The 17,222-nt window shown below is 47.6% G+C and overlaps 1 protein-coding gene across 12 annotated transcripts in view; it reads left to right on the plus strand.

Moving 5' to 3' along the window:
* Positions 1 to 13,762: 13,762 nt before the first annotated feature.
* GPATCH2L (G-patch domain containing 2 like) overlaps positions 13,763 to 17,222 on the plus strand; it is a 33,512-nt gene continuing 30,052 nt past the window's right edge. For 8 of the 12 annotated variants that reach the window (XM_075103548.1, XM_075103546.1, XM_075103555.1 and 5 more), the window contains exons 1-2: positions 13,763 to 13,832; positions 14,750 to 15,420. In XM_075103548.1, coding sequence (XP_074959649.1) covers positions 14,762 to 15,420 — 659 coding nt within the window. In that variant the 5' untranslated portion in view covers positions 13,763 to 13,832; positions 14,750 to 14,761. The remainder of the gene's footprint in view (positions 13,833 to 14,749; positions 15,421 to 17,222) is intronic. The other 4 variants (XM_075103549.1, XM_075103547.1, XM_075103556.1 and 1 more) reach the window with 1 other exon arrangement.

Consider the following 17,222-nt stretch of genomic DNA (forward strand, 5'->3'; position numbering starts at 1 on the left):
ATGGGACAACAGACACATTACTGCAATCACCCTCTGCTTTCCTTTCCTCTGGAGTGTGCATTTTATATTGCAGGCAGCTCGGCTGCCTTTGCTAGTTACATTTGAAGCTGAACGAACCTCCTGCCCTGAGGGAAAGGACTGCCTGCACCTCAGGACCTGGAGGGCTATTCCCGACACGACTGCAATGCTGCAGACCAAAGCAGGAGGGAAGGCTGTGCAGGGCAGGGGCAAACGACAGGGTAACTGCTCGCTAACCAAAAGGCTTCAGGAGCTGTGTTGGCTGGGCAAACCCATCTCATTATCTGAGTCTGTCGTGCTATTTATTAGGAGAGGTCAGTGGAGGCCAAACCAAGAGATCAGGCTCCCTGTCTTCTACCCAGCTCTTCTCAAATACCTGCAGTGCTCCATAAAGACCCTCCTCTCTTTGCAAAAGAGCCCCGAGATCAGAACTCTTCCCTGCTGGCTAAATCCTGGGTACCAAAGCTTGTGATACAGGCTTTGAGCTGCCTGATCTCTTAATCCAGCTGTGTGTATTCATTTGAAACTGAAAGCAGCTCCTTTTTGTCGTCTGCTTCTCAGCATTAACTTCTCTTTGATGTAATTCTTGCTTCCGATGCTCTCTCCCTTCATGGGGAAGATTAGTGTGAAATTGGCCTGCTTCTCCAGAGACTGCAGTGTTAAGCCTCCAACACTTGGTCCTTATTGGAAATCCTTAACCCACATCGAGAGGAGCGGGGAGGGGGGCAGGGAAGGAAGCTGTAAGAGTCCCAGACTTGACTCTGCCAGGGCTGTGTTGCCTCTATTCCCTTTGCCGTTTTGGGAGTGAAGGAACATGGGGGTCAAAGGAGGTAGGGATGTGCACTGAGTGATGAAGGTATTTCAGAGCAGGGACAAAGATGTCAGCCTAGCTGCTAGGCCTATACTCTCTTGGTTAGGTTGAGAAAAGAGGATGGCAATGCAGGGGTAATGAGTGTACTGTGAGCATGCAAACAGTATGCCCAGGCTGGTCAGTGACACCCACATTTTGGAAGTTAAGCCACAAAACTAGCCATTGCTAGTCTGCTTCGAAGAAGTAGGCTTGGAGATGGATTGCCTGTGCCTGTGTGGTGGGGATGGAGTCCAGGAGACAGAATTTCCCTCTTCTCTTGGGAGGGATGTGGCTGCAGGGTTGCCTTGTGCTTCATCTGGAGTTTTTTCCTCATGAGAAGAGTGATGGGCTCAGTGGGGATGAACATCAGTGTGCTCCAAAACTGCAGTAAACTGCTTTAGACAAGTTGCTCATGAGGGTCTCCCTTCCACACAGTACCAGGACAACGTTCCTTGCTCTCCCTTTCATCCTGCTTCTTGTGCCTGCCTTCCCCCATGTGGCTTCTCTCTGCTTGTCTTCCATCATCCCACCATCACATGTTCTTCAACTTTACTCCACCAAACTCTTCCACCAGCCCTTGGACCAGCTCCTGCTACTTCCTTCTCCACCAGCCCCTCCTGCCCACACTGTTCTTCCTGGTGGCTCTTCCTTACTCCCCACACCCTCAGGTCCTGACATGTGCTACATTCCAGCCCCACCATGCCCTCCTGCTTGGCCCTGCTTTGTTGCCCTCCCCACAAACACATGGTGCCGTTATCTCAGGGAAGGGCCTTGAGCACCCCTCTTGGTTTAGCCTTGTGCTTCCTCTCACTTGGTCACCCCCCTCCCTTATCCAGGTCTGCAAATCACTCCTTCCCATGTCAGCCAGCAAATTGGTTTATCCTCCCCCCATCCCAGCTTTCATTACCTTGCCGAAATGAAGCGATATCTCCTCGGCGGAGGCTTCCCGTTGCTGCAGCCAGTACCCAAATCATGAGAGCTGGCATAATAAATGAAGACAAAGTGCTGGCGGCCTGGGCCATCTCTCCCACTGCGCCACTAGCCGCTGCCAGCTTCATTATTCGCTTAAGTTGCCGGAGAAAATTACTTAACCCTGACCCGTGTATTAGGGCCCTGTATTAATGCTGCGACAGGCATCTCTTACAGCAAAGAACAATTTATTAGAGCCGAAACAGGCTGCTTTTCTCTGTCATTTTTCCAATCTGAGCTTTGAACACACATCATTAAACTTGTCTGACTCTCTCCCCTTCTCCATCATTCCTTTTTTATTTTTTTAAACAGAAAGCGCTGTAGAGAATGGAGATTGTTCTGAACTCGCTGAGTGCCTCGGACTTTGCCCCCTCCTTTCTCCCCCTATGCTTTTTCCTCTAAACACAGCCCATGTCTCCATCTCTCTCTGTCTAATTCACCTTTACGCTCCTCTCTTTGTAGTCACATTTCTGTTTTTAAACTCTTCTTCCTGAAATTCTATCATATTCTCTGCTTGCAGCTGTTTGTTTGCCTGTCCCTCTTTGTACAGATGTCATGCTGTCTTTCACTCCATGAGTTTGGCTAATCTCCTCACTTTTTTCTCTGTGTTGAACTGGAGGAAAAATGCTGGGAAGTGCATGCTCTCTATGCCAGCACAGGGTCTGTTCCACCTTGCCCTACCCTGGGACTCCCTGGAGCACCAGAGATCATCAGAGCACCTCAGAGTTGCCCTATGAACTGATTTTCAGCACTTTCACCCTCATCCCATTCTCTCCAAGGGCTCTACCTAATCACTGTTTGGTCTTCTGCGTGACTTAGCAGTGCCCGAGCAGTGTTAGTACCAGGAAGGGTTTCAGCAGGACTGGCTCTGTGTGTGTGAGGGAGCTTTTGTCTTACTTGCTGAAATACTTCCACATGCTTTGGTGGGGTTCATTTATGCTTTCTTTTTTTATAGATGACTCATTATAAGATCTAGAGTAATGCATGATAATACAGAAACATGTGGTCAAAACAGTCATGCTGCCTCTTTTGAATCCTATGCTGAGAGACCAAATGCATAGAAGCAAAGAGAAGTTAGATACAGGGTGATGGCCAAGAAGGTAATAATAAGTAGGAACATTGGTCATTTTAGCTCAGTAGCATTGAAGCTGCATGTACTGTCTTGTTTGGTTCCCCACCTTTCCTCCGTTAATTTGCCTTTTTTTTCCTCTCTTTTTGTATACCACCTCTATCAACTTTCATGTTCTCACTGACCCATTTAATGAAATGATTGTGGAGATCTTCTATCACTGTAATATTTAAGTTCTGTCTTTTCTGTTACCCTTTTTCAGTGTTTCCCCCTGTTTGAGAAGCTGTAGTTCTCTCTTCTCCTTCCCACCTATCTTCTGAGATGTTACCTCAGTCACTGTCCTTGGTTCACTGCCACTACTTGGTTCTTTTTCCCCCAGACACCTTCCCTTTCTGTTCCTTTTACATATTCCACTTGTCCCCTTTCCCAGTCTCATTCCACTCTAGTCATTAAGACTGACACTTCAGAACCATCAGTTGGGATGGATTTAGTGGGAGGCTGACCATGCAGTCTCTCCCGTTTTCTACTTCCTGATGGGCTGCAGAGAGACAGAGAGAGAGGATGAGAAGCAGCCATACAAGGGTCTTCCTCAGACCTCAGTGTTGCAGCCTTGCAAAATTGGTGGCTGAATATGGTCTGGGGAAGAAAATAGCTACTAGTAGAGGCTTTTGCAAATGCCTGATCATTCTTGGTTTGAGATGCAAGGCCCAGACTTCCCCAGTTGAAGGCAACCTGGGATATGTGTGTGCAGAACAACACCTCAGACCGGGTATCCAAAGCTGGAGGCTAACAGCTTACAGTAGCCTCTCTGGAGTCCCAGCTTGGTGAGGGGGCATTTGTGTCCAGCTACTCAGGACTGAGTGCTCAGTCCCTGCGTCAGACTGCCTATCATGCTATTGTACCTTATCTCCAGAACACTTCTGGCTAGAGGTCAGACTATCTGAGGGACTGGCATGAAGGTTATGTTGGCCTTATTATCAACTGTATTAGACCAGAGTTACCTATTAATATGGGATCTTCCTCTTTACTCATTAGTTGACTGGTGATACTAGAAATTCAAGGCTAAGCCCTCAGCATCTTTAGAAGACAACATGAGTAACCCAGAATTTCAATACACAAACTATTTATGACAAGCACTCTTCTCCATTTCCATTTTACTGGTGATTTGCACAAAAATCAACAAGAATTTGACACTTTATTAAAGAGGAAAGGCTAAATATACAGGATCTCACAAATCATTCTGGCTTCAAAAATTTTGAAGTCTGGCACTGGGCTTACTCTTAACTGTCTGTTAACAATTTGCTCTTTGGCAGTAATTGTTCCATGGGGATAAGTGAATGAAGAGAAATTGCTAAGGATTGAATGGATCTTGGTGACCACTCTGCCCTCCAGCTAGCTTTCCAAGAGACCATATATTCCTGGATGTGTCCTCCACTTGTCAGCAATGAAACTTGGTGCAAAAATGAGAGGCCTAGCATTGTATGGAGGGTCTGCTTCTGTCTGGATCTCCCAGAAGAGCTGGAGATTACTAGAGCTCAACACATTGTCATGGGTAGATGGGATTAGGCTAAGAAGAGGTAGGAGATCTGCCTGGGGTGGGAGTTACGAGAGTTGTTTATGCTACTTTATGCAGAACTCCGTGCACTGTGACAGTGAGCACTTCTGTCTGCCTTCACGTTCTCCTGCATGAGCTAGAGGAGAAGTAGCCCATTTACTTTCTAAAAGTATTTCTGGTTTCACATTGATTTGTTGTGAGTGCCATGCTGGACTGAATTTCCTGCAGCCTGTAGAGTGAGACAATCTGCATCTCATCCCGAGCCTAGAGCAATGGCTTTTGTCAAAGGAAGAGGAGAGGTCAGGCCTCACAATCTTTTTCAGTCTGTGGCTGCTCAGCTGATGCTTTGACTTCTCTGTTGCACCTTTTCTCTCTAGTACAGACCTTTCAAAGACCCCTTTGTCATCTCAGAACAGGATTTTTGACAGTCTTAAGTACAGCAGTGGCAATAGACTAACCACAAAAAAATCCTAATCAGTAAAGCATTAACTAGTATTAACTATGGGAATAACGGGTTAGGCAGATTACTCTGATTTAGTAGAATCTTTATTATCTTCCTGTCCACTGCAAATTTGTCTGGGATGCCAATGGTTTATATTGAAAAAAGAAGGAAAATTAAAGTGAAGGGGTAATTTTCATTGCATCATTCACATGCAAGGTAGGAGAAGTTAAAATTTTTATCCTAGTCCCATCCCCTAGTGCTTATGCGGGCTGGATGAATTTTCAAGGCTGCTTACCTTCCCGAAGGGGGAGAAAGTTATTTCTAGCAATGTCAGGAATCAAGGGGATTCTGTAGCTATTTGTCAGGGGAGTGACTGTGGGCTGAAGGACAGCAAATTCATGAAGACATGCACATGGTGCCTGAGATGGCCTGGGGGCTGGTAGGCTATACCACAGCAGTAATACCTCTGAAATAGGGGAGATAGCTCAGAAGGAGATATGCATGGAAAGAGTGGTGCAAAAGATAGATCAGAGTACAGTCTGGGGTAGTTTTCTTCCACTTGTACAGCATTTCTGTGAGACAGTCAGGGGCCCAAGTTTTAGCCACCTGTTGAGGAACCAGCTAATGAGAGACACTCTGAATGGCCATGCATGACAGCCCCATGAAGCTGAGAGGGAGGGCCAACACTTTTATGCATCTTCTTTGGCCATTGAGGAAAGGTGTTTAAGGTGAGTTGTCAGCTGGGCATTTAGGAGCTGAACAACTCCAGTGGGCTTTTGGTTCTGAGTGTACAGGCTCTGCCAGCATGTAAAGGATCTCTCCACCCACTAAACCAGCTGATCTTTGGAACTTCTTCATGGTCTTTTCCTGAGATTTGGCTAGGGGGTCACTGTGGCCGATAGGGAAAAGAGGGGTGGAGAAGATGGCAGTGAGGGTGAGAGGGGATGGTTGGTTGGTGTGGCTGCCCTTCTGCTGGGAGTCCCTCCCGAATTCCATGCCGCTCTCCTGCTTAGCCTGATAGCTCCTCCAAGTTCTTTAATCACCTTCTCGCTGTAATGAGCCTCTCATCCCACTGATGGAAATCAGGGTATTTGGTTATGAAAGGGACACTGTTAATAACACGATCTCTCTCTTCCCCACTCCATCCCCCACTCCCCCTGCCAGCCCCCCTCCCAGCTCTCCACACAATTCTCTCAATTAACGATAGGCAGAAATTAATTTTTCTCCTGGACTGAAACAATTGCTTGGCGGAGGATTGCCAGCTCGACTCCAGATAGGGACCTTTCCCAGCAGGGCCCAGAGAAAGGAGGAGAGACTGAGGCGATAAGCAGGGCCCTATCAGCAGCCACAGGACGCAGTAATACAAATGTTATCCTTAGAAATGTATTTAAAGAGGATATGTTTATAATTCGAAGGGGATTGTCAGACTGCTCCTCTCCCCCTCCCTGCAGATCCATGCTGCTGCCTTCTTCCTTGCCATGAAGTGCTCTCAACCCTCCGAAAGGCTTGACAGTGTCAGCACCGCAGGCTCCCCTGCCACAACACAGGGTGGGAGGAGCGGGTGCCTGGGTGCAGTGCCTGGGAACGGCCATGGAAGGCTACAGCACTCAGCATGCAAAAGCCAGGTAAATCAGCGAGCAAGATCTGCTCAAGGGGCAGGAGCTTGCAGCAGATCTACTTGGGTCTTGAGCAACAAGGGGCAAGGACCAGGCAGATATGCTGTGCAGAAAGAAAGCAGTGGTAGGAGGAATGAGCAATTACATGGAGGTAAGGGAGGAGAGCCCTAGCTGCAGGCTGGTCTGGAGTGCAGGGGGAGGTTAAGTGCAGCCTGGGGCAGGGATCAGGCTGCAGTTGCATGCAACTGTGTTGCAGCAACACTTGCAACTCAGAAAATGCTGTCCTCTTGGTTGCTTTCTAAAGCTACACATTTATAGATCCCATATGCATAATAGCTCCATCCAGCTCAGCCCAACCTACAGATGCCAGCCAACCTGTGGGGCTACTCCAGTGAGTGTGCTCCTGGCTGAAACACCCAGCCTGGTTCACACATCCAGCCAGTAGAGCACCTTCACCTTTCCTCTGAATAAGGAATGACAATGCATCCACTGAGGCCTTCTGGCAACCCCTGCTTGCCTACTTTATGCAGACTTGTAACATGCCCTACAGCCCTATATAAGATCTGCTGCTCTCCTGCGTACCAGTTGATCTCACTGCAACAGGCAGATAATTGTAAGATGCAGGGACAGTAGGAGAGGAGCAAGAGACTCCACAGAGGACTTTCAGGAAGCAAAACCTGCAATCATTATAGCCGCGAAAGGCATCATTCCAGCCTCCTCAAGGCGTCACCAGTCCTTGTGGGTGCTCCCCACACTTGGCTGTGCTGGCTTTCTTCGAGGCCCAAAGCTTCTGAAACACCATTTGTTCTTGCTAAGGGCAAGCTAGCACTCAGTTCCCACCACCTGAAATTAACATCCCCAATGTTCCAGCCCTCACCAGCGTTAGCGATGCCACTGCCAGCTCTCTGCTGCCATGGTGAACGTATTTCTTTTCTGAACATCAAATCTTCTTCAGGGGATTTACTTGGGTCCCTGAGCTGGCTGGGAGACTGCTGAGTCCTCCTCTGGGTGGCTCAGAGGCCACTGTTATACCAGCAATGGCAGGTGGGCAGGCACTATTATAAGAACCTAGACCATTCCAGTCCTACAGAATTCCTCGATCTATTGCTAAATAAAGCCAATTATAAAATAAAATGTGTTAGATAAGACATGAGTAGGCTTTCATGACCAGGCTTTCAGAGCAAGACTAAGGGGATTCCTGTAATTTGTTTAGTGTTTCTTCAATTCCTGCCCTGCTTGCACTCAGTTTCTCTTTTATTTAGTTCTTGTTTCCAAGTTACCGCATTATTAACATTCTGCTTACTACATTTAAATGTCTTTTCCATGGAAGGATCCAAATAAAACTGGTTTCTCTTAATTTTTAAAATTTATTTCCTGAGGAAAGGCAGGCATCCATGATGCCTTGTCTCTCACCTGTCACAGTAATGAGCATGTTTGTTTTATGTTGCCTCACACCTATACTTACAGTGTCTTCTCTATGGCAATCAGGAGTTTGACTTCGCCATATCAGCAGGAGTGGCACCCAGTCACAAGTTCCGACCATGTACCCTGCAGACGGTCATTGCTCAGCTGACAGCTAGCAGCCACGAAGTCCCCGTGAATCCTGACTGAGGTAGGACCTGCATCTCTATGCAGTGCTCAGCACACAATCCTGGAAAGAGGGTCGCCCTCATACACCAGGTTCCAGAAACCCCCTGCTTCCCCTCACTTCAGCACATTCTGTCTCCACCATGCAGACTTTGTCCATTCTCTGCCAGATGTGTGAAGGCAGACAGCAGTACCAGAAGGTGTAGAGCATCTCTATGACTAGTGGGGCAGCAAGGGTGAAGGAGAGGATTTGATAGACTCTTCTGGCCTGCCAGTGGAGGGGAGCAGTGTTAGACCAAAGAAGATCTGGTTCACTGAGTCTAAAGAAAAGATGCAGATTTTAAAATGCAAAATTCATTTATTGCTATTAAGTGTGATAGCCTTTTCCATTTACTTTGTGTAAGTGAAGCCTTTTGGTCTCATGCAGAGATGCTGTGGGCAAACAATAAGCCCTAAAAGCCAGCCCACATTTAATGAAACTAGCTTGACCCACTGTGATATTAAAATGCAACATTTACAGACACACCTGCCTCACTTTCTGTATTACTTCAAGTTCATAGCTAGAAAGTTCTTTGTAGACATCTCCCCACAGTGTACTAGAGTCCTTGGAAATTAAGCACAGGTCTGTCACAGGACACTGAAACACAGGTCAACCCTGAGTATTGGGACTATGAGGAGTCCTTCAAAGTCCATGTTAAATGCACCAAAGACGCCAGCAGGAGTTTACTCAGAGGAACATAAATGTAGGCCTGAGTTTCATTTCACCCTCAAAGACACTTGCTGGGAGACACCAGCTGATGCTTGTAGAACAGTAACCAGAAATAAACTGACCCTTTCTGCCCCACAGCCATTGGCAAGAGCCCTGATGTTGGGCGAAGAAGGAGCACTGACTCACTGACTGTAGAGAAAAATATATCTACTACCTTGGTCTATAAAAGAATACAGGCAGGATATCTGCCCTGCAAATGACATCACAGGAGCAGCAAATGAAAACACCAAATTTTAGGGTTTTTTGATCTCTCCCTTCTCCTGCCCTGACTCCCTCAGCAGCTTGGTTTCTCCCCCAGTTCCCAGTGCTGCTCAACAACTGCCTCAGATCAACACACAACAATACTGATGGTGTTGTCACAACCTCTGTCACAGCTCAGCATGTGGGGACTTGTGCTTCCAGGATCATGGGAGTCACTAGTATGAACCATGGCCAGCTTCTTTAGCAACACCCGTGGAATGACACCGGGGTGTGAAGCTGGGATGGGACCTCTGTGTGAGGAAAGGCCACAGAGCTGTCTCTGCAGTTGAGTGATAAGCTTGAACTCCTGTGTTGAAGTGCCTGGGTTCTCCTCATGCCATTTGTTTCCTTCCCTCAGCATCTCCCACTGTTGCCAACCTGGCACTTCTCAGTGAGGTTATGGAGCCACCTGACCCGGTGACAGTAACATTCACCCCTCTTTTCCTCTTATTTGGTAGTATTAAAATATTCTTAATGGGGCAGTGACATGTCTGGCTACCCAGAAAGGGCTGAGGCTACCACTAAAAGGCAAGATCACTTGTGTGGCCTTTACTACCAGAGGTTCCCATGAAGTCAGTGGTACAAAATTCTAGGAAGAGAAGCTAAGCTCTGTAAGCGTGTTGGGTATTGCAGCACTGTTCTCCCTAGCCATGTTCATGGGGCTGGTATTCACTGATTGTAGCCCCACATACAGAGACACAGCCTGCATGACAGCCTCCTCCCCTCCCTGCTGTCGTCATCCAGCTTTTGTTGCTGAGCTGCCCATGCTGAGCCAGCCTGGCTGCAGTCAGCTCACACAGATGTCCATGCTGGTGGACTGGCACCTCCAGATGAGAGTAATCCAAGGTACAGACTGTGCTAGCTGCTAGAGGGTGGGGGTGGGCCACCATGGAGGACCTTGTCATGTGCAGAGCCTCCCAGATACCACTTCTTCCCACATTCAGGTGCTCTTTAAGCTTGGGCAATATTGACAGTTGGGAAACCAGGCTTTGAAGGTGTCTGAGGGAGCATTCTTAGAAGATGAGTAGACACAGCCTTAGTCACACCAAGAGGCTGAGGATTTTTTTTGCAAAGACATGCAGAGGAAGTCTCTCCCTCCAGCCTGAGTGTGCCTGTTTCTGGTAAGGGCCACATCTCCGAGCCAGGGTACATCCCACCAAACCCACACAGCTTCACCAAGCTGTCAGCCCAGAGGCTTTCCAATGGGTAACTCCCAGCTCGACAGCTAAAGTCTTCAGAAACTCCTTTCAGGTGGTGGGGCAGGAGGGAGACGTGGCGGAATAGCCTTGTCCACCATGCACTTCTTCACTCCCTCCCTTTCAGCCCTGTCCTTTCTCAATACCCAGGAAAGATTAACTCCTCTCTGCGTGCCAGAGAAAGTTATTATCATTAATGAAGAATTAAAAGGGAGTGATTAATAAAGGGCCCTTATCTGACAGCGAGGAGGAGGCTGGACAATGGGAGGAAGATGGAGAAAATGAAAAACAATAAATATGAAGTGTAAAAGGAGGCGAGCACTGCTCCCACTTGTTAGATCGCAGCTGCATCTCCTGAGGGGGGAAGGCTCCAAATTGCTAATTACTGCCTCTGAAAAGACCTCGCTCTGATATGTTTTCTGCTGAAAGGTTCCCATTAATGAAGCAGCGATGATGCCGTTTCCCTTTGACTTGCCTTCAATTCCCTCCCTGAGCTTCCTCCCAAGCCGGGAACAATGAGGCCCTGGGAGCTGGCGGCTCCCACAGGCCTCTCGGAGACTAGGCCGGGGGCAGCCGAGTGAGGGGAGCCGAGCCGGCTGTGAAATATGGAGGGGGGAGATAAGGCAAAGACAGAGGAAAGAGGCTCACTCCCAGGAGCCCAGGGAAAATTTGCAGTTATTATGAAGGAGATGAGACAGATTAAAAGCCCTTGTGTTCTGCGCTGCCCTTTTATTTAGTGGCTTCATCTCCGAGATGAAAGAAGTTGGAAATGACTTTCTCCGCATTTTGCTGCAAGAAGCTTCACGGCACATTTTTTGACTTTATTCCTCCCTTTGTCTCTTGTCCCCTTTCTGTCTCTCTCTTTTTCCTTTTAACCCCTGGAAGGTTTTGCTGAGAAGCACCATGGGACCAGGCAGAGCTTTTGCTAGGGTAGAGCAACGACCCCTCTACTCTCCCCATCCTACCGTACCTCGCCTGCTGCCCACCAGAGAGGGAGCTGGGGAAAGGCGCTGCCATGACGTGCTGCTAGCATCCAGCCGAGCTTCCTCTCCGCTCACCTCGGAAACATCCCTCACCACTAACATCTCCTCTCCTGCCTCCAGGCCCAGCAACAGTTCAGCACTGGTGACCGCAGCCTCTGGGCAGGAAAAAGAAAGCTGTATGTACAAAGCCCAGTGATGGATAACAATCCAGTCAGGATAAGTGCGCCAAACATTTTGTATCCCTAGAGCATTTCATGAGCAGAACTAGTGCTGGGAAGATGGGGCAGTTCCTGTTGTCCATGAAGGGAACCTGCAAACTGCACAGAGAGTAAGTAATTTGCCAGGGACACAGGATGAAGTTAAATGCAGGCAAGGATTCAAAATTTATGGTGACTGGCCCACTTCAGAGTGAGCCTTGTAAAACAGGGCAGAAATACCACAAACTTCTCAAAACCAGATTAACCCAACTGCCCTGTTGTAATTCTCCAAATCCTATTCCCAATTTTCTGATTTTTCTCTGTACTCATCAGTGCTCCATTGCCGCATCTTTTTAGTTCCTGGGACTCTTGCCATTGCAAAAGCAGCTTCTGCCCTGTCTTTTGCTTTTGCCCTTTCCCAGAAAATTAACACTGCAAACCAGTCTGCTGTCTTTACTCAGGCCAAATGCTGCCAACATCTGTTGAAATTTGAAGTGTTGAAAATGGCTAAAAAATTGGATGGGTTAAGTAAAATGTATACCAGTTGCAAACCAGTTTGTTGACCAACAGAAACAGCAGAGAACTATTTGGGAAAATGAAGGGAAAACAAGAGAAATTAGAATAGGCATCTGCTGCCTTCTCCCCACAGACATCTGAAAACAGTATTTCTTGCACACAATCATTTGTCTGGTTTGTACCCTGCCTGGAACAGCAGCCAGTACCGAGTGCTTGAAATGAAGGGGCAAGAAGCTCCGAAATGGATGTTTACAGAATAACCTTCCCATCAGGGGAGTTTCTCTCTAACCCAGACGTTTTGTAGCTGTTTTATACCCTGAAGCATGAAAAAGGATTGCAGTGGTGAAACAGGATTAGATCTTAGGAGGGATTGGCTCTCAGATCTGAGAGTAGAAAGAAAACCCCTGTATTGGAAATAGGAAACTTTTCAGGGAAAACACAATACTGCAGGCAAGTAGGGAGAGTTACTGCCATGGAAAGGGTTAAAAAGACAAAAGGCCAGAATTTTACAGACAAATTGGTGCAGAGAAAGTAACTTAAATGAAGTCAGCTATTGGGAATGGGCTAAAATTGTCTACCTAAAGAGTAGTTTTCTTCTTCTAATATTTCTTTTCCAAGGAAATTTCTCAGAGAACTAAAAGGTAATGAAAATGTTAACATGACAGCTCAGACCGGCATAAAGGAGTAGCTAGAGAAATGGCACGTAGGGAGCTCAGCGAAGCGAAACGAGGACTGTCCTGTTGGGGTGTAGGAAACAACGGCAAACTCAAGGATTCAGTTATTTTTGAAGTATTTTGACAAACTAGGGAGGGTGCCAGAGGACTGAGGAAAAGGAACGGCCGTACCAGTCTTTGAGGGGGGGTGGGGAGGAGCAGGGAGGAAGCACTGATCTTGGCAATTATCACCCTTTCAGAGTAACTTCTGTTCCTGGTGATATGATGGAATAAACAGAGGCGGAAAAGAAAAGTGAAAATACAAAGGGTAAGAGATCTATGAGCAATAAGCAGCAGCATAGATTTATAGAGAACAAATCATGTTGACAAACCTGATTACTTTCTCTGATTGCATTTACGAAATTAGTGAAGAGAATGCCACGAACATAATATATCTGGACTTCAGCAAAGCCGTTGATATACAACCTTGTAAAATGTTACTTGAAAAATGAACCAGTATTGGCTTGAATATGAATGCAGCCACCTGGGTTAAAAAAAATAAAAACAACACGAAAGAAGAGAAATAAAAGGGAATGCTAAGTAAAACTGGACTGTGGCAGGGTCACACCCGGCTTTATTCTGATGGCTGCCGACGATGTGTAAAACGGTAGGAAAAGAGGTGCAAGGCTTATGGGGAATAACACAGGTTTAATTTAGGAGATAATTAATTGCCACCCTGATATACGCAATTAGCGTGCCAGCGGCAAAATAGAGGCGTTTGGGTACCGAGTTTATTGGTTGCCTATTAAAAAAAAAACCAACAAACTAAGCAACTAAAGGGTAAGCGTATGGCAAGCGCTGCCCTGTCAGCGGGGCGATGGGCTGTAATGGCTCCAACAGCCGTACCGACCACCCCGTAAATCGACGGAGGGGCGGCTACGGCCCTCACAGCACCGCAGCCCGGCCTGCGGGGCGGGTCTGGCGGTGGAACAAGCGCGGCTGCCCCGGTCGGGCGGCTTGCCGCGCCGCCGTAACGACGGCCTTCCGACCGGGCCAACCCGCCTCCGCCCGCCGCCAGGCCCGCCCCTCAGGCGGGGCGGTCGGGGAGGAAGTGGCCCGGGGAGGCCGGAAGCGGCGTTTGACGAGGGGCAGGCGGAGCGGGGCGCTGGCCGGTGAGTGGGGTCGGAGTGAGGCCCCAGGCAAGGTGGTGGATCCGTGAGGGTGGCGGTGAGGGCAGGGTATCCCCAGTGCGGCCGGGGGTTGTCCGGCAGAATCACTGGCTTCTCCTCAGAGGAAGGAGAGGGTATGGCCGGGTCCCGGAGGGCGCTCGGACTAAGCGAAGCGGCCTGCGGCAGCAGGTGCTTCGCTGGGATGGAGGTGGGAGTGTTTCTGAGCCCAGTAGGAGGTGGGGAGAGAAATCCCACATCTGCAAGGCGCGGGTAGGGAGAGGGATGTTGTGAGGTGAGGGATTTCGCCAGGACTTTGATATTGGCTCCCTGACAGCCCTGAAGTGGAAAGGGTGGAATTTTTCTGCAGCAGCAGTTGGGGCTCAGTCTTATACACCCTGTTCTAAGGAGCACAGGGTCTGGCATGCCTTGTTTTGCTGTTGAAGTGATGCTGTCTTGCAAACTACCTGTTTTCCAGTCTGTTTTACTCTCAGCTTTGCTGCTTGTCTGCTTTTTGGAAGACTCGATCTGTTTGCCGAGCAGGCTAACTACTCTATGGCTTATCAACACCAGGTAGCAAACTAGTTGCAGGCTCTCGTACCCTTAAGATATGTAATAGAGCATGTTGCTTCAATGCAAAAGATGCAGCCTTAAGGCCTTTTCAGACACAGAGCACCTGACCCAGCTGCTGCAGTAGTGAGATTTCTGCTAACCATGCTTAGAAAAGGGGTTTAACCCTTGCAGAAGGAAGGAGTGAGTGTTAGCCCAAGAAGTGGCAGTTGTCCTGCATTGGATTCTCCCAGGCAACTCCATTGTAAGTGTGTAACTTGGTTGATGTTACAAAGGCTATAGCATACTGTAGTCTAGTGCTGTGTTGGTAGTAGCATTTATGTCTGGTGCTAATTGTTTGTTGTCATTTTTAGTAGGCCTTGCCAATGGATGAACTGGTGCATGACTTGGCCTCAGCCTTAGAGCAGACTTCGGAACAAAACAAGCTGGATGAGCTATGGGAAGAGATGGCCCTAAGCCCACGGCAACAGCGGCGTCAGCTTCGCAAGAGACGGGGTCGTAAGCGACGCTCAGACTTCACGCATCAGGCAGAGCATGCCTGTTGCTACAGTGAGGCCTCAGAGTCAAGCTTGGATGAAGCTGTCAAGGATTGCCGTGAGGTGCTGACAGCCAATTTCAGTGACTCTGATGACACGGCAGTGGTCAAACGACACCCAGCTCTCAGTGCCACCCTGAGGAGCAAGCAACACTCGTGGCATGAGTCAGACTCCTTTACAGAGAACGCACCCTGTCGACCTCTCAGGCGCCGACGGAAAGTCAAACGTGTGACGTCAGCGGTGGCTGCCAGTCTCCAGCAAAAGCTCAGGGTGTCAGAGTGGAACTATGAGAGGGGTTGCAGGTTCAAGTCAGCCAAGAAGCAGCGTCTTTCACGCTGGAAAGAAAACGCCCCTTGGACATCATCCAGTCACGGCCTTTGTGAATCAGGAGAGAACAGGCCCTTCCTCAGCAAAGGGGGAAGGAAGGAGCGGATGGAGTGTGAAGCTGATGAACAGAAACAGGGCTCAGATGAAAACATGTCGGAATGGTGAGATCTCAGTTTCTTCCTGGTGCTAGTCAGATGGCCACTTTGCTTGCAGCTGCTTGTAAATCCTGTGGCTTGCTTTTTGAAATTCTTATCAAAATTATTCAGTACTGTTCTCTTTCTGAGGAGGAGAAATATCTCACCTTCTTCTAAACTGTAGATTTTTTCCAAGTCTTTCCTGTGAATGCTGTACTGATGACCCAGAAGACTTCCTTGAAAAGTTGGCAAGCTGATACATTTCTGGCTCCTGTTACACAAGGAGCCCTCTGAAATGCCTGTGGCCCTGCAGCTACAAAGTGGCATGCTTGTGGCCTGAGGTTTGGAGGCTCAACCCACCCGTTGGCGCTTGTGTTGCATGATTGATGTGAACTGATCTCAGTTTCTTATTTTAAGAATTTATCTGAAGTAGTAACAGAGAACAGGCAGATCTCCCATCGTGACTGTTAGCCCTCTGTGCAGGTGCTGTGTGAATCTCAGTGAAAACATCATTTGCAATTCTGCATCTCTGCTCTGGATATGGAATAAGGTCCTGAAAGGCTAGCTATGGGGAAAATGTAGCGAGATGATAAAGAAGTTGAGGGAAACTGAGTTAATACTTACAGGATAAGCCTGTGCAGGCGTGGAGTCTGGCATGTCTTTGTGCCCAGTTTTGGAGAACTTTGAATTTGTGGCAGAATCTCTTACACTTCTCATTTTCATCTCTTATATATGCTATGGTCTAAATTTGTTTGTGCGTCACTCTTGGAAGGTTTTCCCCTTGGGTGTGACTTTTATTCTCTCTGTAGAAGGTTTGAAGGTTTGGGGCTATAAAACTGCTTCTGTATTAAGAGTTTTTTCAGGTTAGAAAAGAAATAACTGCTGGGAATCAAATGGAGGATATTTCTTAGTGAATGGCGTGCAGAAAGTGAATAGAGTTGTTTATTCTGTAAGAAATAGGAGGTATTGAGGAAACATTCAAAACAAACAAAAAAGTATTATTTTTCATGAAACAGGAGGTTTGGAACTCTGTTTTGGGACATTTTGGAGGTCAAAAATTTAAATATGTCCAAAAGGGATGATGTGGAGCATAGCTTTATCGGGGCTGTTAAGCATTACAGCCCAGATGGAAGATCTGGCTCAGGAAGTCCTTAAAACTGCTGACTGATAGAAGCTGGAGGAGTATACAGAGGAAACAGTAGGTCTGTATTTGTCATGTTCTCATGTTCTTTCCTCAAGCATTCACTGTAACAGGCACTATCAGAGAGAGGACAGTGGATTTGGAAAGTGTAATTGTTTGTTCAGTATAATTGTGCATATGTTAAGGTTCATTTAAGTATTCTGGCTGCCTAGCTCCTGCAGTTTGTTAGAGTGGACAGGTGATACTTGGTTATTGAGGGCTTTGTGGATAATAGCTGGAAGTGCAGACTTCTCAGTGGTATTTTCTGGGAAACTCTGAAAAGCATAGGTTGTAAAACATCCTCACTGTCCTGATCCAGGGGACCACTATTGCATTTTTACTGAATCAGTGTGGTTTGTATGTAACCCTTACAAGGTGAAAGTGGCAAAAAAGTGGTCATTTTTTTTCCTTAAAAAGTATCTATTGTTTACTTAAAAAAAAAAAAAAAAAGGGTGCAAAATGAACCATTTCAAGAGACTAGTGGATGCCTTTTTGCTGAAAGTTGTTAAAAGCACTTTTATCTCTTCAGAGCTATTTGCTGGTAGTCCAGGAAAGGGAATGTGCTGAGTAGCCCCTGAACGTTGTGTGTCAGTGGTGATGGACTGAGAGATACCCTTACTTGATGTGGCAGTGATGGACAGTGTTCCTT

Source organism: Phalacrocorax aristotelis, chromosome 9 (assembly GCF_949628215.1).
Source record: "Phalacrocorax aristotelis chromosome 9, bGulAri2.1, whole genome shotgun sequence".
NCBI lineage: Eukaryota > Metazoa > Chordata > Aves > Suliformes > Phalacrocoracidae > Phalacrocorax > Phalacrocorax aristotelis.